We start from the raw sequence: 22,099 nt of genomic DNA, 5'->3' as shown, positions 1-22,099 counted from the left end.
GAGAAAAAAAAATACACATTTATTGGATGGCCGTTGACTCTCAAGAGTTCCTCCGCCCTTTGACAGGTTTTGTTTTTCATCCCACAGGGTGTCCAATAAACACCCTCCTCACCAAGCAAGCTTGGTGGGGTTGCCGGTTTAGTCGCCGACGACCTGACCATACAACAGGTTGTACTGGGTTACATGTTACCAGTAGCACTCGAAAGTGACCTGACATACATACATACATACATACATACATACATACATACATACATACATACATACACACATACATACACACATAATACACACACACACACATATATATATTGATCCGGTTCTTGACTGAAGATTGAAGGCTTCGAATGTCCCGTCCGTGTTTTTTGTATCATCTTCTAAATGTTTTACATTCTTGTCCCAGTTTGTATTTTTCTACATAAAATAATATATATATATATAATATATATATATATATATATATATATATATATATAGCAGTTGCAAGGTGTTTACAGTTTCATATTTACCTTTAATTAACATTTAATACATGTGCTTAATCATCATCATCATCATCATCATCGTTTAAGCGGACGTTAAACGATGATGATGATGTTTAACGTCCGCTTAAACGATGATGATGATGATGATGATGATTAAGCACATGTATTAAATGTTAATTTAAAGGTAAATATGAAACTGTAAACACCTTGCAACTGCTGTGATAATTATTAACTGGTAATTGCATGGTAAATGTGTATTTTTATACACTTTGGACCTGCCACCTCATTGTTTTTGGTCAAGAGTTTCGCCTCCAGCTATTCGTTATGTCAGTCAACACATACACTGACACACCATTCTGCTGTGGTGGTCGTAAACACGGAAAGTTGCTGATGTGTAATGTTGTTCATATTAGGATCTAGATTATTCATTTATTTCAAATATAATAGAAATAAGGTGATCTTAATGTTATCACATTAGAATTAAAAGTGAAACAATAGTATAGCTTTATCACATTATAGATGATAAGCAGCTTTCTTTATTATAGTACAGATGTGACTAATTCGGTGAAACATTACTTTCATTATTGAAACATCGTCACTCTCGTAATGCAACACTTTGTAATTTTGGTTGAAATTGAAAGTATGAAACTATTTTCACTTTCTAATGAAACCTGTCATTGCAGAGCAGTGTCTTTCAAATAACTATATCTAGTTGTTGAAATAATATAGAATATATGTAAATGAAAATATAATTTATTTGGTAGCCAAAATACTACTGAATATTTTGATACCCCATATGTCAAAATGGGCAACACAATATTGGAATGCATAAGGAACATATGTGCATGCACACACATGCACACATTCTCTCTCTCTTTCACTTTTAGAGCATATGTAAGGTATGAAACACCAGCATTTCTCTGTCATCCACTATCCTTGTCTTTCATCTTCTAGAGAAACTTGTTTTCTGTCTCTGTTTCTTTCTCTTGTCTCTGTCTTTTTCTCGTTTTGTATTTCTCCTGCTCATTCAGTAAAAATTTATTTGAAGAGAGCAGAAATTGAAAGAGAAAGCAAAAAAGACAAAGAGAAAGAAAGTGAAGGAGATGAGATAGTGAAAGATGTATGTACATGTATATGAAATGGACATGTGTGTGTGTGTGCGTGCATGCCTATGTGAGAGAGAGAGAGAGAGAGACAAATAGAGTGAGTGGGATTCACACAGACAGGCAGACATTCTCATCTTTATATATAGATAAATTACATAATTGATTAATCTGCATATATATGATCAAAACATTAAAAACTCATTCTCTTTACTGAGTGTCGAGCTAATACATTCCATGTGCATGTCCTCTTGTTGTCTGTTAATTTTATTATTTGTTTAATTGAATTGACTCTCACTGTCTCGCTGTCTCTCTGTATGTATGTATGTATATATGTATATATATATATATGACGCTAAATGATGATGATGATATATGTATATATATATGCATGCCCACAAGCAAGCATATATGTACATACACAAGCTCACATATGTATGTACACATACATATGTGGGTGTTTGTGAGCACATGTATAAGACAAGAAAGATCGGAGAGAGATGGGAAGAGAGAAAGAGTGAGAGAGAAATATTTTCATCCAAATTATACATACATACATACAGACATACATGCACATCTATACACACAGGTACGCACACACACGCATATACACATATATATTGTCTATTGCAGATATAATATACTCAAAAACAAAAGACGCAAAGATCACATGCCAGCACATCAAGTCAATCAAGTCAATCAAGCTGATCAAATTGATCAAATTGATGATATCGATCAAGCAGATGAAGCCCTTCCTGCAGAGAATATCTGTCGTGCCGTGCAAAACTCTGATTCAGTTTATGGCAATGAAATTGAATTAGAATTATACTCTCTACAGCAAAACCCTAGAGGTCCATGTGAAAATGAAGATCCAAGAGCAACATTACATTAATTGGAATCAATGACATAAATGGAAATGTAGTGCTATAGATGGACATCCCACCTCAACCCATCGATAATCCTGATACTGAACAACTCTACACACAATTTATCACACACACACATGTAAGTACCCAAAAGTAGCCAGAAACATTCTCTGTGGGACAAGCACATTGTAGTTCAGGCTTCCATCACTAAAAGCCACTTGATATGACTCTCAGACATCAGTCTGACAACTGGTATTGTTGGGTGTGGTCATACTGCTACGTGGAGCATCTATGTTGTGCAGTGATCCTCCCCTGTTCATTGATTTTTGTGTTGGTTGAAATGAAAGAACAGCATGATTCTGTGAAATACTGTTTTCTACTGGGGAAAACAGTGACTGAAACAGTTATCATGTCACAAACAGTTTACAAGGAAGCTGCTATGAGCAAGACACAAGTTTATGAGTGGTTTTCATGTTTTAGGAATGGCCACTTGTTGCTTGAAGACCAACGTTGTTCAGGACATCCATCAACCTCCTGAATGAATGAAAATATCATGAAAATTCATGAACTGATCTTGGCAGACTGTCATCGAACAATTGATGAACTTGTTGATATGACTTGTGTGTCCTGGAGCTCCTGCCAACGAATTTTTGACAACAAATTGCAAATGGAAAGAGTTGCAACAAAATTTGTACTTCGCTTGCTTATGAAAGATCAAAAGCAGTCACAACTGAATGTGTGTTATGAACTGAAAAGAGAGTGGGAAATTGATCTGGACCTTTTTTTGAAGGTCATCACTGGTATGAAAGCTGGTGCTATGGAATTTGCAGTTGTGGAAGAGGTGAACAAAAAAAACAACAGAGGTGTTAAAAGAGTTCCAGCACTGCTTCAAACAGTGAAAGACATGTCTGGACTGATGTATTGCTTTAAACATGTAAAACTAAGTGAATAAAATCATATTGTAAAATTCCGGTTTCTTTTGTGTACCCCCTTGTGTGTGTATGTGTGTGTGTGTGTGTGTGTATGTGTGTGTGTATGTATATATGGATTAACTATATGTGTGTATGTATATATATATATATATATATATATATATATATACAAAGTGAGATAGGGGTTATGAGTGTAACCCACTATGGGATATCAGTTATCCAATATACTGCTGGTGAAGCACCCAAATGCCAAATACATAAATGCTTATAATTGCAATGCAATTAATTCATTTATTGCATTAGATGGGTGAAGGTAAAATATTTTACCTCAAATTCATAATACAAATAAGAAAATGGAGGAACAAATTCATTTCAATCATCAACTTACAGATATTACTAATTCCTATTATTTATTAACTACATAAATAGGAACATCCAAATCCAACAAAACAATATATATCAATATGTAAGATAATAATACCATAAGAATAATACACATAAAATGGATCTTACAGCTGTTTCAGCCTGTAGATAAAGGTATCTCATTCTGCCTATATTAGTCAGATGTATTGAGATAATATGCAGTTAAAAATGAGTTCCTTATATATATATATATATATATATATATATATATCGCAAGGCCTCGTCAGAGATTATAAAGTACAAGTATAAAAATGCAAATATAAATATGAAACAAAATTTACATGCACAAGAATATATATATATATATATATATATATATATATATACACATAAGTGTATATACATATATATATATATATATATATATATATATTTGTAAAAAATGAAGTTCGAAAATGCTGCTGTATTATACAATTTTTAATTTTTATATATACATTATAACATGTTTCAGTTCCTGAAATGAACCTTATCAAAAAAAATTATATATAAAAAAAGACAGCTCATGCCGTCAAACACAAGAAATTCATTATAATACACAACGGAGTCAGACATCTTAGAGTTCATGTATAGTTGATATATAGTTTGAAGTAAGTTCATTCATGCTATATGTTCAAAGTGTTCGATGCAGTGGCCCACGGTGGCGATACGTATTCAATACAAAAAACAGATCAAAGTGGTGGAAAGCGGTCAATACAGAAGATTGATGTTTCCGAAAGAGCGAGGAATTCATTTTTACCTTAAGCAATTGTGATGACCCATGGTGGATAATAATATACATACACATAAGGTTACAGATAATCAAAGATATATACTGGAGTATACATATACATCCACATCAATGGGAACATATACCATGTTCATTACATTACCAAAACTATTAATATTATTATTATCATTAATAATACTAATATTGAATTATGTGCATTCTGCTATTCACAATACATAGTAAATGGAAAATACCACATAGAATATAGTACAATATAATATAGTATAATCTAATATAATATAGTATAACATAATATATAGACAGACGTTTATGAAAGATGCAAGCACATTAATTCAACAAATAATGTCATTATATTCATATATCATACAGTCAAAATCGAAACTTCAGTCTTATTCTGCATACATATATATATACACAAGTAACAAACACATGCATATGCATATACATACATGCACATAGGTAGCCCAAACTGTGCCAGTGCTTTACTTAACACATCAGCACACTAACATATATTCATTAGTCCAAAAATATTCCCACCCCTACACATATCAAGTCATAATTGACAGAAAAATAATTTGATGAAATTTTATTTAACAATAAGAAAATTCCAATATCTTATGTCTGTGCATAATGCAAAATGCAAAAAATCCTTCAAAATAATGCTTTTTTTATGAGTACTACCAGATTACTTGAATTCATATATTGTGTATATTGTGACTTATATATATATATATATATATATATATATACATACAACACATATATATATAAGATTAGTAGAGTTAGCGGTTGGAATAACAGTCTAAGGGATAAAATATCCATTTTACTACCAGTATAATTACCTATATCAACCCTAGGCATACATATGTGAGCATATTATGCTCATAGGATACAGGCAATGACAAAGATAGACATTAGTTTATCAGGTATCAAGGTTAAATTAAGCAGAAAATGGAGAAATCTTGATCAACAACAATTGACTAATATCGATTATTATTTTTTAAGATAAAACTTTATCCCATCTGACAGCCATTTCTGCTTCCAATGTCCTATGGTATTGCCATTGCAAATTCTGAGAATAATATTTGTCATATTTTGTAAAACATCTGATCTGGAACATGGAGCTTTATCAGAGTGAAGAAAAATACATAAGAGAAAAGAAAAGAAAAGAGAAGAGGAAGAGCCTCGAGAAGAAGAATGAAGGCTTAATATATTTAAATCATACCATTTTGTAGAGTAACGCTACAGGACATTGAGTAAATGACTTAACTAGAAATATTCATGGGAGGGTTAATCTTTCTTTAGGGGTAACAGGGTGTATAAATAATAATAAAAAAGTAAAATACTTTACAATAATGGAATACGACAATAGGTCTAGGAAAAGTGGGAGTGATAGTGACGTAACGTTTAGAAGTAATCATAATAGTTCTTAAGATGATATTAATAGTACAAATTAATAGTTTATCCTAATAAAATGCCCATCAATTAATTACAAATTATTTACTTACTGATATGTTATAAAGACCAACCACCTATTACCAATAATAGGATTGACCAAAGTCCAACTTTCGATATAATTGGTCAGTTAAATTTAAAAATGAAAGGCAAGCTATTAAGGCTGTTATATGGATAGATGTAAATAAAAAAAAATTTTTATATATATATAGTGATATGAATATTGCCCTGATCAGATGGAGAAGAACTGTGAGGTTCTGATGCTTCAGTTTATGTTTGTTGATGTATGTGAATCTCACTGGTTCCACCGATGAGTATTTACTTCTATCAACTGAACTATTTACACATTGAAAAATGAGTTAGTGCATACGTGATCAAGTATTGCACAAAGACAAATAACTTAATGTAATCCTCAAGAAAGAATTGGCATGACAAAGTGTGTGATGAGGTTAAAGCTTTAAAGTAAATGCACAATCCACTCTACAAGCTTCCACACAGTTTCCATCAACCTAGTTTCATTCACAAAGCTCGATTCAACATGAAGCTATGATAAAAAAAGAATCTACCAAAGATGGCATGCAGTGGAATTGAACCTTGGTGACCGTGATTATGTGGTGGATTTTTAACTACCCAACCGGGCAGTTACAGAAAATTTAATATACACCAGTAAATACACCAGATAAGGGGAGTTGACTCTAAAATTAAAAATTTTAATTTGTTCTCCCTCCCTACAGTGGTTCACAACCTTTTATTATTGTAATCCATTTTGACAAATTATGAATTCTCTCTCACCCTACCTTAAAAAAAAACATTTAAACAAAAATAAAAGTTTCTGAAGATTTAATAAAACTAATACTTGATACATTTCAGAGTGAAATACTGCTCAGTTTTGTCTACTGTAAATGTATTGCAGTATTTATGTTACATCATTATTGTTTAATGTCTGCATTCCATGCTGGCATCGGTGGGAATACTTATGGGTTATTGTATAACATGTATGTGCTATGTGTGTGTGTGTGTGTTAACGTTTACATTTCAAGTATCTTCACATAAGATTGCTTCAAGAAACACAATATCATGTTTACATCCCATATAAATAATATGTCCTACATATCAGCAACTTTGATATGTGAAGGCCAGGGAAATGCTCAGAATAAGAACACTTTCTACTTTTTGCACAAGGCCAGCAAGTTTTGAAGTGAGGGACAAGTGGATTATACTGACCCCAATACTTGAATAGTATTTTGACCCCCAAATGATGGAAGATGAAGTCGATCCTGTCAGGAATTGAACTCAGAATACCACTAAAAGTTTTGTCTGATGGGATAATGAAACTGCTGGCTTGCTGCTGTTTTAATAATTGCTCATATATAATAATAATAACTCTTATTTCTTTATTGCCCACAAGGGGCTAAACATAGAGGGGACAAACAAGGACAGACAAAGGGATTAAGTCGATTACATCGACTCCAGTGCGTAACTGGTAATTAATTTATCAAGCCCGAAAGGATGAAAGGCAAAGTCGACCTCGGCGGAATTTGAACTCAGAACATAGCAGATGAAATACCGTTAAGCATTTTGCCCAGCGTGCAAACATTTCTGCCAGCTCGCCGCCTTAATAATAATAATGATAATAATAATATTCTGCTCATATGTGTGTGTGTGAGTGATCAGAGATTTAGGGACATCCTAACTGAGAAATTTGATGAGTGGGAAGAGGAGCTACAGACTTGTGACATAGAAGGCAACTGGGAATTCCTGCGGGACAGCTTGCTGAGTGCCACAAACCAAATCTGCAGCTGGTGCAAAATTCCCTCCAGACCTAGGGTAACATGGTGTGGTGAAACACTGCTGTAGGCAAGGCCATTAGAGCAAAGAAACAGGTCTGGAAGGCCAGGAAGAGTTGGGGTAGCAGAGACCTGTATCAGATAGTCAGAAAGGAAGCTAGGAGACAAGTATATCTAGCCAAGAAAAGAAGTTCGTCTATGTTCAGCATTGTGAGGACCAATGAACTGAAGTGTTTCAGATTGCAAGACAGTGTGTGAGAGAAAGTTGAGATGTTATGTGTCTGCATGGATGATGGTGCACTTGCATTTAATGATTCTGCAAAAAAGAGGCTTGGAAATGCCATTATGAAAGACTACTGAACATGGAGAATGAATGGGAGGAGGAGAGCCTGTCAAATATTGACACAATTGAGGGAGAAGCTACCCAAATTGACAGTACCTTGGTAGATAAAGCAATTAAGGATATAAAGACAGGGAAAGTCCCTGTCTCTATATCCAGGAATCACTGCTGAAATGCTTAAAATATCTGGTGGTGTGGGTTGTGGTCTAGTCACCTGTATTGTAAATCAGGTGATTCACAAAGGATTAACAGCACTGTAGTCAATTACTACAAAGGTAAAGGTGATGCCTTAGATAGAAATAATTATAGAAGTATCAAATTTTTGGACCAGGTGATAAAAGTTATGGAGAGAGTCATAGCCCAACTAATTAGGAAGAGTCTAGTTGAGATGCAGTTTGGTTTTGTGCCAGGGGGAAGCACCATTGATGCTATATTTCTAGTAAGGCAGCTGCAAGACAAATACATAACCAAAGACAAACCTTTGTACTTGACTTTTCTTGACTTAGAGAAAGCCTTTGACAGGGTCCCCCAATCCCTTATCTGGTGGTCAATGTGGAAACAAGGGATAGATGAGTGGTTGGTGAAAGCTGTTCAAGCCATGTACAGGGATGCTGTCATTTAGGTGAGGTTTGGCAACAAGTACAGTGAAGAATTCAGGGTACAAGTAGGGGTTCACTAAGGACTGGTCCTCAGCCTCCTCTTGTTCATCATAGTCCTCCAAGCAATAACAAGAATTTAAGACAGACTGCCCCTGGGAGCTCCTCTATACTGATGACCTTGCTCTTATAGCTGAATCACTACCAGAACTAGAGAAGGAGATCCAAGAATGGAAGCAAGGTCTAAAATCAAAGAGCCTTAGAGTTAACCTAGTAAAAACCACAGTCTTAGAAAGTAGGAAGGCAGATAAATCACAAATCTTTGGATGAATAAAATGTGCAGCTATATCTGAGGAAGGTTAACAGGGAAAATAGCTTTCATATGTGGAAGATGCATAGGTACAATAAACACTGAAAATGTACAGAAATTAGACTCCATCAACTGACAGGGGCATGAGCTACAGGTAGAAGATGGCTTCCATTATCTAGGCGACCAAGTTAGTAGCAGAGGTGGATGCTCAAGAGCATAGCTGTGAGAATAAGATTAGGCTGGGTAAAGTTCAGAGAGCTCCCACCTCTGCTGGCAACAAAAGGCCTCTCTTTTGGAATGAAAGGCAGATTGTATGATGCCTGTGTGTGAACAGCTATGCTACATGGCAGTAAAACATGGGCTGTGACAGCTGAGGTCATGCATAGGCTTGAAAGAAATTAAGCCAGCATACTTTGCTGGATATACAATATCAGTGTGCATACACAACAGAGTGTAAGCACCCTGAGAGAAAAGTTAGGCATAAGAGGCATCCAAATTGGTGTGCAAGAGAGACGACTGTGCTGGTATGGTTATGTGATGCATATGGACGAGGACAGCTGTGTAAAGAAGTGCTGATCTCTAACTGTAGAGGGAACCTGCGGTAGAGCTAGACCCAAGAAGACATGAGATGAGGTGGTGAAGCATGATCTTCAAACTTTCAGCCTCACGGAGGCAATGACTAGTGACTGAGACCTTTGGTGATATGCTGTGCTTGAGAAGATCCGTCAAGGCATGTGAAATTGTAGTTGTGGATGATGCTGGTGTCACATAAAGAACACCATCTGTGCATTGGATCTCATGGAGAAAACACCTTCTAAGTGTTGGGCCACATGGAGGGAAAGTGGTTGAGCTCCTTTTGAGCATTGGGCCTCACAGAGGCGAAGTGGCTGAGCTCCTTTTGAGCCTTGGGCCTCACAGAGGCAAAGTGACTGAGCTCCTTTTGAGTGTTAGGCCTCACGGAGGGAATGACTGAGACGTTTGGCATTATGTCACGCAGAGCAAAATCGCACTTGTGGCAGATACTGGTGTCATGCAAATGGCACCCATGCCAGTGGCACGTAAAAGCATCCATTACACTCTTGGAGTGGTTGGCGTTAGGAAGGGCATCCAGCGGTAGAAACAATGCCAAATCACACTGGAGTCTGGTGTAGCCTTCCAAATTGCCAGCCCTTGTCAAACCATCAAATCCATGCTAGCATGGACAATAGATGATAAATGATGAGGATGATGATGATCATCATCGTTTAACATCCGCTTTCCATGCTGGCATGGGTTGAACAGTTTGACTGAGGACTAGCAAACCAGAGGTTGCACCAGGCTGAATTTGATCTAGCAAAGTTTCTACAGCTGGATGTCCATTCTAACATCGACCACTCTGACAGTGTAATGGGTGCTTTTTACATGCCACCGGCATGAGGGCCAGTCAGGCGGTTCTGGCAACAATCACACTCAAAAGGTGTTTTTATGTGCTACCTGCACGGGAGCCAGTCCGGTAGTACTGGCAACAACCACACTCGAAAGTTGTTTTTCGTGCGCCACTGGCAATGATCACACTCAAATGGTGCTTTTCATGTGTCACCAGCATGGGAGCCAATCCGTGGCCCTGGCAACCAATGAATGAGGGGTACTCATAAGTGGGCTGGTTACACCCCATGTTCAGACATACTTTTAACGTTCCACTAACATGAGTGCCAGACATTTGCCTCAATAGGTCTTCACAAGCAAGGTTGTCCAATATGTCCAATAAATGAGGGGTATTCATAAATGGGCTGGTTACACCCATTGGCATGGGCCATGGGCTATAGTCTCACATGGCTTGTTGGGTCTTCTCAAGCACAGCATATCTCAAAGGTCCCGATCACTAATCATTGCCTCAGTAAGGCCCAATGTTTGAAGGTTGTGCTTCACCACCTCATCCCAGGTTTTCCTGGGTCTACCTCTTCCCCAGGTTCCCTAAACTGCTAGGGTGTGGCAGTTTTTCACACATCTGTCCTCATTCATTCGCAACACATAACTATACCAGTGCAGTCGTCTCTCTTGCACACCACATCTGATGCTTCTTAAATCCAACTTTTCTCTCAGGATGCTTGCACTCTGTTGTGTATGCACGCTGACATTACACATCTAGAAGGAGCATACTGGTTTCATTCCTTGCAAGTTTATGCATGTCCTCAGCAGTCACAGCCCATGTTTCACTGACATGTAGAGTCAACCTAGCTAAAACCAAAGTCTTAATAAGTAGGAAGACAGACAAACCACAAATCCCTTCAGGTAGATGGCCCTGCTCGATCTGTAGAAAGGTGTATGTAGAAACTTCATAAGATGTACCCAGTGAAAGCTTTGGACACATAGGAGGTGCAGCAATATCAAAGGGAAGCTAACTGGGAAGATAGTTTTTGTATGTGGCAAATGCTCAGATGCTATAAACACTGAAAATGTGCAGAGAACAGCTTCTGTCACATTCCAGGGAGAAAAAACTACAAGTAGTTGATAGCTTCCGTTACCTAGGGGACCAAGTCACCAGCAGAGGTAGGATCTCTCTGAACTTTGCTCAGGCTATTCTTATTCTAGCAGCTACACTTTCAGAGCATCCACCCCTGCTACTGACTTAGTCCATTAAGTTACAGAAGCCATCAACTACTTCAAGTTTTTCTCCCTGGAATGTGACAGAAGCTGATCTCTCTCCTTTTATTTCGCCGGAGGTCGGCTGTTTCTCTCTACTCCATGTGGAAAAATACGGAGATTATGAAACTGGAAAAAAATTTTCATTTTCAATTCTCAATTCTCATAAAACATCCATATGGACAAGGACATCTGTGTAAAGAAGTGCTGATCTCTAACTGTGGCGGGAACCTGCAGTAGAGCTAGACCCAAAACCTCAAAACTCCGAATGTCCTGCTTATTGAATATGGTCGTCTGCACATGCGTAGATTTCTCCAGAAACAGCAGACGAAAACATATCAAGGCCTTACCAGAAAACACGATATGCTAGAAATAACAGCTAAATGTATGGAAAAGATTGTTTCCTCGGCTTAACGACACTTTGTTTTAGCCCTTGTGAATGAATTTAGAAGGCGAAAACTGAAAGAAGACCGTCGTGTGTGTTTGTGTGTATGTGTGTGTGTGTATCTGTCTGTGCTTGTCACCCCCACCTCTGCTTGAGGACTGGGGTTGGGGTACTACTTGAGAACAATGGTCCCAGTGCGCGCATTCGCGTACGCGCTAGCTAGTCGTGACTAGTCGATGCTACAACGACTACCTAGCAAGGTAAATAAAACAGAAAATGGATAATTTTTTTTACACAAAGCAAATAATTTTTGTTCAACAAAGTAAATAAAACACAAAAACACAAAATAATTTTTTAAACAAAGTAAATGGTAACATAGAAAAACACAAAGTAAGGATCGTTAGTCATGACTAGCTTGCGCGGATGCGCGAGTACGCGAGTGCGCGCACGCGGGCCGCTGTTCTCAAGTAGTACCCATATATCTACGGTACTACTTATGAAGAGTGGTCCCGTTGCGCGCACACGCGCATCCACGCTAGATACCTAGCAAAGTAAATAAAACACAAAATGAATAATTTTTTTGGATCTTTTCGCAACAAAATAAATAAAACACAAAAAACACAAAGTAAGGATCGACTAGTCACGACTAGCTAGCGCGGATGCGCTAGTACGCGAGTGTGCGCACCGGGACCACTCTTCTTAAGTAGTACCGTTTTTTCTATGCTTCTCTCCATTCTACGGCATTCAATACATATGTCTGTACATGTGTTTGTATATTAACATTTATATCTTTTAAGGCGGCGAGGTTGACAGAATGGTTAGCACGCCGGGCGAAATGCTTAGCGGTATTTCGTCTGCCGCTACGTTCTGAGTTCAAATTCCGCCGAGGTCGACTTTGCCTTTCATCCTTTCGGGGTCGATTAAATAAGTACCAGTTACGCCCTGGGATCGATATAATCGACTTGATCCGTTCGTCTGTCCTTGTTTGTCCCCTCTATGTTTAGCCCCTTGTGGGTAGTAAAGAAATAGGTATTTCGTCTGTCATTAGGTTCTGAGTAAAAATTCCGCCGAGGTCGACTTTGCCTTTCGTCCTTTTCGGCTTCGATAAATTAAGTACCAGTTGTATACTGGCGTCCATCTAACTCCATTGGCCTCCTCTCCTAAAATTTCGGGTCTTGTGTCTAGAGTGGAAAACAATATTTTTATCTTTTAAGGCGACGAACAGGTGGAAACCATTTTTACCATTACGTTGGTAAAATTTCAATAAACCTTAATACGGTGATTTGAAAGCAAATATAAAAACACTTTACCTTTCATTTGCTGGATTTACATCTTCTCTTGTTGGACATTTTAAAAGTTTTCACTGAGCAGACGATAACTAATTCACTAATGCGCATGCGTTAACTGAGAGGTTAAAAATTCTCTCTCCCTGTCTCTCGGTCTCTCTCCTCTCTCTATCACTCTCCCTCTCACGTTCCCTGTCTCTCTGCTCTTTCACTCTCTTTCCATTTCTCTTATTCTCTCTCTCTCTCTCTGTCTCTCGTTTTCTCTCATTCTTTCCCTATCTTTCTCTCTCTCCTCCTTCTCTCTCTCATACACACATTCTCCTTCTTATTCTTTCTCATCTCTCTTCCTTTATTTCGCCAGAGGTCGGCTGTTTCTCTCGACTCCATTTCAAGGGGCCGGCCTTGTCACTCTCTGTGTCACGCTGAATATCCCCGAGAACTACGTGTCTGTGGAGTGCTCAGCCACTTACACGTTAATTTCACGAGCAGGCTGTTCCGCTGATCGGATCAACAGGAACCCTCGTCGTCGCAACCGACGGAGTGCTTCCATCCATATATGTAACAGTTGGGTTTTTATTAAAGCGATATGAGAAGAAAGGTCACACCCACAACTTTCAAATGATGTTTAATTTCCCATGGAAAATATCTCTTTTCGCATGAAAATAATGAAGCAAAAAGTTGCCAGTGAGTTTCTTCCATGTTCAAACCGTTTCTGTCTCCATTCTACGGCATTTGATACATCTCTCTCTATATAAAGCTGAAGTTGTCTGTGTATGGCAGGTTTGGTAGCCTTCAACTAACACTATCTCCTCCGAGACCCTGTGGCGCAAGTTGACCAAAATTGAGAGTATGATAGAAGAAGGCTTGCTCTTCATTCCATAAAAGAAAAAAATTCAAATCGGACCATGTTAACACCAAAAAGTATTTACATAAAAAAAAATGCTTTTTTTCTATGAAAATCCCTATTTTAAAGTTTTTTGGGTTTTTTTCACTGCTGTGTCGCCATTTTTCGGTGTATTTCAACCAGAAAAATGTTCACTTAAAGAGAATAACAACCTGCATAACGCAAAATTTTTACTTTTCAAAAATTCCAATTCTAAAGGGTCGAAATAAACCCGAACAACGCCGGGCGATACTGCTAGTTTATTGTACAATTTTCTTATTTTAATTATTCTATACACCAAGGGCGGCGAGGAGCTGGCAGAATGGTTAGCACGCCGGGCGAAATGCTTAGCGGTATTTCGTCTGCCGCTACGTTCTGAGTTCAAATTCCGCCGAGGTCGACTTTGCCTTTCGTCCTTTTCGGCTTCGATAAATTAAGTACCAGTTGTATACTGGGGTCCATCTAACTCCATTGGCCTCCTCTCCTAAAATTTCGGGCCTTGTGTCTAGAGTGGAAAACAATATTTTTATCTTTTAAGGCGACGAACAGGTGGAAACCATTTTTACCATTACGTTGGTAAAATTTCAATAAACCCTAATACGGTGATTTGAAAACAAATATAAAAACACTTTACCTTTCATTTGCTGGATTTACATCTTCTCTTGTTGGACATTTTAAAAGTTTTCACTGAGCAGACGATAACTAATTCACTAATGCGCATGCGTTAACTGAGAGGTTAAAAATTCTCTCTCCCTGTCTCTCGGTCTCTCTCCTCTCTCTATCACTCTCCCTCTCACGTTCCCTGTCTCTCTGTCTCTTTCACTCTCTTTCCATTTCTCTTATTCTCTCTCTCTCCCTGTCTCTCGGTCTCTCTCTCTCTCTCTCTCTCTCTCTCTCTCTCTCTCTCTCTCTCTCTCATACACACATTCGAAACTGGAAAAATATTTTCATTTTCAATTCTCAAATTTTCTTATAAAACATCCAACCTTTCCCCTCCGCCCCTCGCTTTCCAAAACCTCAAAACTCCGAATGTCCTGCTTGTTGAATATGGTCGTCTGCGCATGCGTAGATTTCTCCAGAAAAAGCAGACGAAACATATCAAGGCCTTACCAGGACACATGATATGCTAGAAACAACAGCTAAATGTATGGAAAATAATTTTTCCCTCAGCTTAACGACACTGTTTTAGCTCTTGTGAATGAATTTAGAAGGCGGAAACTGAAAGAAGCCCGTCGTGTGTGTGTGTTTCCACTTACAACGCTTGGGCCGACCAAACAGAGGGCGCTTGTCTAAAATGCTACGCAGTGGGATAGAACTCAGGATCTTGTGATTGCGAACCAAGCTTTTTAACTATTCGGCCTAAGAGCGTTTTACAATAATTGTAGCTTCATTATCTAATATGTCCTTTTTTTTTTTTTTTACAGGACTATATAATGTGATCGGAAAGGGATTTGACTGCTTTTTCTACCAAATCGAACACTAATTGTGATGCTCAGCCATTGACTTTTGTTGGTGTGAGTTTAACCCCAGGACAACATCGATCCAGTAGATGGATGATGGGAGCCTTTCATGCCTTCATTGATACATCCTTTTCTGCCCTAATACATCTAGGACTACATTAGAAGGTTTTCACTGTTCCTTATTAGTATTAGTATTATCGTATCGTTGAATACTGCGCCTTTGGATTCACGTTGCTCTATGTTGCCAAAAATAACTGGTAGTTATTTCGGTTTTAATTTGATGTAACTAGGCTATTTTGCATAAACATTTTGGGTTATATTTCACCCCACCCCCAAAAGAAAATTAAGAAGTTAGCGTAAGGAATGTCAACTCACTCAAATAACCCAAACTTTTTGATTGATTTCATTTTAAAGTTAAAAAAAATAATCTGGAAATGAAATTCTATGCAGGCGAAGTAAAAATACGGTCAAAGGTAAATAACTCTTGTTGCTACTTTAATATTAATTACCTCCCTTAGACCGTTATTGCTTCCCGATCGTAATACACGATCTGATAGGGGGTTTTTTATCGTCTGCTATGAGAAATTATTTTATAGAAATACAAACCCGGGCACCAAACAGTTAATTGTTAATTAACGAAGTTAACGTTTCCGTTAACGATTTACCTTTTAAGTTAACTTTGGAAACCATTTTCGGACTAATTAATTTGAGTTAATTTTAATTCCATTGAAGTTAACAGATTTTATAGTTTTGACACAAAATAAAATTATTTTTATTTGGTTTTAAAGCAAAACCTGTGTTCTTTTTTGTTTGTTATTTTATTTACTCTATAATTAAAAAAATTAACGTTAACGGTTTATCGATAATTTCCGTTACATTTTTAAAGAGTTCACTGATTCACGGTTAACGATGTTAACTTTTTGGTTAACGGTTAACTTTTCGATTAACGGTGTTCACCTTTGTATAAATATTATACAGACGTGGTATACTGCGATATAAATGGAGTTAGAGAAATATCTTGCATCATAATTGCTACAAAAATTCGTAAAAACAAACCGAAAAGATTCTAATTAAGAACTTTAAATATGTCTTGTATGTGAGGTCATGACCATCCCTAATGATTTAAGCGACAACGTAAACCTTTCCGAGTAAGGAACATGTGCAGGCGTTGAGCATTCCAGCTTCGGTCCCTCAGCAACTTGGACAAGTGTCTTCTACAATAGTTTCGAACCGACCAAAGATTTGTGATTGGATACGGTAGAACGAAACTGAAAGTAGCCCGTTGTGTGTGTGCGTGTGTGTGCTCATGAGTCCGTGCGTACGCGTGAGTGTGTGCGTACGCGTGAGTGCGTGCGTACGCGTGAGTGCGTGTGTACGCGTGAGTGCGTGCGTGCTTCCGCCACCGTGATTGAGAACCGACGTTGGTGTGCTTTCGTCGCCGTAACTTAGCGGTTCGGCAAAAGTGGACCGAATGAATAAGCAACAGGCTTTTAAAAAATAAGTGCTGTGGGTCGATTCGTTCGACCAAAATTTCTCTCAAGGCAGTGGGTGCCCCAGCATGGCCGCAGTCTAATGAATGAAACAAATAAAAAAGTCAGACGATAAAAGAAAGAAGACATCTTTGTGAGTAAATAAATAAATAAATAATGTGCAGCTGTGGTGGGAGGTATTAAGATAAAGAGAGGAATGTTTAGTGGGAGCAGGAGTAGAGAGAGAGACGGGAGGGGGAGGTACCAACAGTATGATATTGTGGTAGGAGGTAATAACAGTAAGGTGAGACCGACAAAGTGAAGATGTCTACGGGGAGGTAACTCGATATCCTCTTATCAGATTTGGTTCCACATTTGACTAAGGCATAAGTGACGGCTGTTATAAAGAGCAGACACATTTTACCGAAACAAGTTATAATATCTTTGTCAGCTGGCGCAGAGGTAGCGTGGCCGAGCGGTCTAAGGCGCTGGTTTAAGGCACCAGTCTCTTCGGAGGCGTGGGTTCGAATCCCACCGCTGCCAGCTTAACTTTTTTTTCCTCATTTTTTTTAAATATTTTATTCTTAAAATATTATTTGGTACGCTAATGTTTCCTCGATACACTTTTAGAATAATTATCATTGACGTATGGAGAACAAAATGGGACGAGGCGTCTGTGAGCAAAAGTGTAAAAGAAAAGCCACTTCCAGTATATTAAATGCGGGAATACATCGTCATCGTCGAAATAATAATCCTTCACTTTTGAGGGAGGAGAGAAGGTCGATAACCTCGACCCCCATTGCTTGAATGGTCTTTATTTTATCGACCCCAAAACGATGAAAGGTTAAGTCGACCTTTGAATTGGAACTTGGAACGTTTAGGCGAGTGAAATGTCGCTAATCATAGTGTCCGGCGTGCTTAACTCTTCTGCCTGCTCGCCACCTTCATAATAACAATGGTTTCAAATTTTGCCACAAGGACAGCAATTTTGCGGGGTGGGATGAATCGATTACATCCACCCCAGTACTCATTCTGCACTTATTTTCATCGAACCCTTAAAGGACGTAAGGTAAAGTCGACTTTGGCGGAATTTCAACTCAGGACGCAAAGACAGACGAAATGTTGCTGCTGCTGCTGCTGCTGCTGCTGCTAATAATAATGATGATGATGATGATGATGATGACGACGATGATGATGATGATGATGATGATGATGATGATGATGATGATGATGATGATGATGATGATGATGGTGGTGGTGGTGGTGGTGGTGGTGATGATGATGATGAATGATGATGATGATGATGACGACGACGATGATGATGATGATGATGATGATGATGATGATGATGATGATGATGGTGGTGGTGGTGGTGGTGATGGTGATGGTGGTGGTGGTGGTAGTGGTGGTGATGATGATGATGATGATAGTGATGGTGATGGTGATGGTGGTGATGATGATGATGGTGATGGTGATAAATGCTCTAATGCAGTACCAGACAGTGGCTTTTATGGCTGCTGATCTTAACTGATTGGAAGTGTTATCATGTACATTGTTTTGTGTTGGCATAAAAGATGGGCTACAGCAAATATTCTGCTCAATACCACAGATTTGCTTGTCAGTTGCTTAACCGTAACCGGTTGAGCAAGTCCCTTGGTGGTTGATGATATGTGCATCTCTGATCACGAGCAGAAGTAATGGGGGAGCATCACAGCCATGTGTTGAGAGGAATTCTTTGGGGGTTGAATAATTCACGTTTGGAAACCTGAGTGTTTTGTTCAATATCCTTAACTCTTATTCAGGCACCTTTTGAGTGGGATGGGCTACTTGACCTGAAGAAAATTCTAACTGGGCCCCACCTTCAGGGTCATGCAGTGTTTATTTTGATATAAGATCACTATGTCATGCACATATGGTTGTGATGCATGTACCTGGTGTACCCTTATCCAACAGGTAGTCATGATGGGTATACTGAGCTTCATATAGTTTACCCCAGTGTCACTTTGATGGCATGCTCTTCTCTCTCATTCAATAATAGTAATAATAACTCCCTGGTAACTCCAATCTCCATGAACTACAAAAGATTCCCTTGATGGGAACACCCCATATACTACAGAAAGCATTCTCCATCTAATATGGAATAAATGTGGTGATTATTTTAGTGTGCAGAGCAAAACAAAACTGCCCTTGCTACTCTTGGCCTCCAGAAGATGCCTGGTACTAAGGCAGCTGAAATAAAGTTATAATGGAAGGAAACTACTACTACTAATAATAATAATAATAATGATGATGATGGTGATGATGATGATGATGATGATGATGATGATGGTGGTGGTGGTGGTGGTGGTGGTGGTGGTGATAATAATAATAAAAGCAACATTATTTGCAACCTTAAAAAGGTTGATCAGTGGAAACTGAATCAAGAAACGAATAATGTCAATGAAATTCTGAAATACATCAGAAGAAACATCACAGAAACAAATAATTTGATCAAGGCAGCAAGTAAAAGAAATCAAGTAAAAGAAATATAATGGGAGTGACAAAAGAAAAGCTCCATGGTGGAAAAGAAGAATACAGGCGGGGTTGGATATGTTCTCGAAGGACATTTCTGTGTTAGACTGAAAAGAAGAAGGGAGAACTTATAAGGGAACGAGAAACAGAGCACTGGACAGGAAGGGTGATATTGAAAGAAAGGGCCTGAAAGTAGCAATGGGGGAACTGAAACAGTGCTTCATTGCAAAGAAAGCAAAGATGGTAAGATACGACCAAAGAATGAAGGGATGCCAGCAGAATAGGTTATTCAGAGTAGATCAGAAGAGATTCTACAAAGAAATAAATGGAGAGTGTACAGATGAAAAGTTGATACCAGACAATGTTGAGGGTGAAAGGTTTTGGAGTGACATCTGGAGCAAAGACAAGGAGCACAAGAAGGATGCTGAATGGTTGCAAGAACTGAAACAAACAGTAGTCTGTCCAAAACAGGCAGAACTAATCATTTCAGTTTGGGAAGTGAAGGAAATCAGCAAAAAAAAAAAAAAAATGGGCATCTGGAAGGCCCCACGACCAGATGGAGTTCAAAGCTACTGGATCAAAAGATTTGGTGAATGTCATGCATGAATAGCTGCACAACTCAACACCTTGTTAAACGGTGACCAAATAACACCAGTTTGGTTGACAATGAGTAGGACAGTGTTGTGCTTGTAAAACATCGAAAAACGGCAATATGGTAGACAATTACAGGCAGATAACCTGCTTGCCGCTTATGTGGAAATTATTGACTGGAATAGTTGCAGAGTCAATGTACGGACATCTGGTTAAAAAAATGGTGTCCTGCCACATGAGCAGAAGTGTTGCAAGCGTAAGTGCAGAGGTACCAAATATCAACTCCTGGTAGACAAAATTGTACTTAGAGACAGCAAGAGGAGGAAAACTAACTTCGCAATGTCATGGATCGATTATCATAAGGCGTACAATATAATTCCACATTCTTGGATTATGGAGTGTATGAACCTCTTTGGTATTGCATCAAATGTTGAGTGATTGCTTGGAAAAAGTATGGCTAAGTGGAGGACGGAACTGACAGCATATGGAAGAAGTTTAGGGACAATAGAAATCAGGAGAGGCATCTTCCAAGGGTACTGCCTGTCCCCACTGATCTTTGTACTAAGACTGATTCTGAGGAAAGCAAAAGCTGAGTATGCATTCAAAAGCCACCAACAAAACGTCAGCCATTTGTTATTCATGGATGACCTCAAACTTTATAGTAAAGACGAATCCCAAGTCAGTTCTCTCGTTGATACGTTGAGACGCAGCAAATGATTTTACCTCAATAGAGGCCATTGATTGGTTAAAATTCGAAAAATTAAACTACGTTAAATTTACAACTTACAATTTTCTCAAGAAATCCAAGAGAAAAAATGTTTTATTTTGACACATTCTACCAGTATACGAAGTTTAAAAGTGTTTAGTTAACTAGAAATTGTATTGAAAACTGCCGTTCAAAAGGAAAAGATCCAGTGGTACTCCAGCATGGCCGCAGCCGAGTGACTGAAACAAGTAGAAGAATAAAAGAACATATGAAACAAATTAACATAACGCAAACAAAAAAAATAACACTTGGCAGCGGTGGGATTCGAACCCACGCCTCCGAAGAGACTGGTGCCTTAAACCAGCGCCTTAGACCGCTCGGCCACGCTACCAATTGATTTAACTTGCCTTAAAATTACATATATAAAATCATTGTGAATATATGCCATAAATTTATAATTAGTTTAATTGTATCTTGTAGCATCTTGTGTCTGATTATAAATAAACGGTACAGATTTATATTTCCGTATTCAGATAAGCTTATTTTCATCTCAGAATACATAGGATATACACTATGTTTATGTATCATATATAAACAACTATAATTTATAGATATTATTACAATTATTATGAACGTTGTTATTTTTTTTTTGCTGGTATCGATGATGGTTATTTAGAGATTTCAGCTTAATTTGAAACGAAGCCAACGTTAATTCTGTAAAGAGGGCGGCATTTTCGAACACTTTATCGTGGCTGATGATTCATAGTGTCAATGAAAACTGAGAGTGTAACCTGGCTTCGTTTCGCTGAGTTACAGGAACCATTTAACATTTATCTTATTCTGTTACTTAACCCAAAGTCATTATTTTCATCCTTTTTATCGCTGACTTTGGTTTTTAGCCGCGCAGATATACGACCTAAAGCTTGTGTGTGTGTGTGTGTGTAAAAAGAGAGAATAGTTTCTTCGTTATTACAATGCCTCAAGCGAACTAGAACCCTCTCATATATATATATTCTTTTACTCTTTTACTTGTTTCAGTCATTTGACTGCGGCCATGCTGGAGCACCACCTTTAGTCGAGCAAATCGACCCCGGGACTTATTCTTTGTAAGCCCAGTACTTATTCTAGCGGTTTCTTTTTGCCGAACCGCTAAGTGACGGGGACG

At 38.2% G+C, this 22,099-nt stretch overlaps 1 protein-coding gene and 2 non-coding genes across 5 annotated transcripts in view; 2 read left to right on the top strand and 1 right to left on the bottom strand.

Annotated features, from left to right (window-relative positions):
• The window catches only part of LOC115217968, a 40,385-nt gene extending 36,967 nt beyond the window's left edge, over positions 1-3,418 (top strand). For all 3 annotated transcript variants that reach the window (XM_029787697.2, XM_036507924.1, XM_029787695.2), the window contains one exon: positions 2,219-3,418. In XM_029787697.2, coding sequence (XP_029643557.1) covers positions 2,219-2,406 — 188 coding nt within the window. In that variant the 3' untranslated portion in view covers positions 2,407-3,418. The remainder of the gene's footprint in view (positions 1-2,218) is intronic.
• A 14,169-nt stretch (positions 3,419-17,587) lies between these two features.
• On the top strand, positions 17,588-17,669 carry Trnal-aag. The gene has a single exon. It is a non-coding gene; the product is annotated as a tRNA-Leu (tRNA).
• A 3,574-nt stretch (positions 17,670-21,243) lies between these two features.
• Positions 21,244-21,325, bottom strand: Trnal-aag. Its single transcript has one exon. It is a non-coding gene; the product is annotated as a tRNA-Leu (tRNA).
• Between the last annotated feature and the right edge of the window lie 774 nt (positions 21,326-22,099).

Source organism: Octopus sinensis, linkage group LG12 (assembly GCF_006345805.1).
Source record: "Octopus sinensis linkage group LG12, ASM634580v1, whole genome shotgun sequence".
Classification (NCBI taxonomy): domain Eukaryota; kingdom Metazoa; phylum Mollusca; class Cephalopoda; order Octopoda; family Octopodidae; genus Octopus; species Octopus sinensis.
The sequence above is the reverse complement of the archived record's forward strand: the minus strand, read 5'-3'. Positions and strand labels throughout refer to the sequence as shown.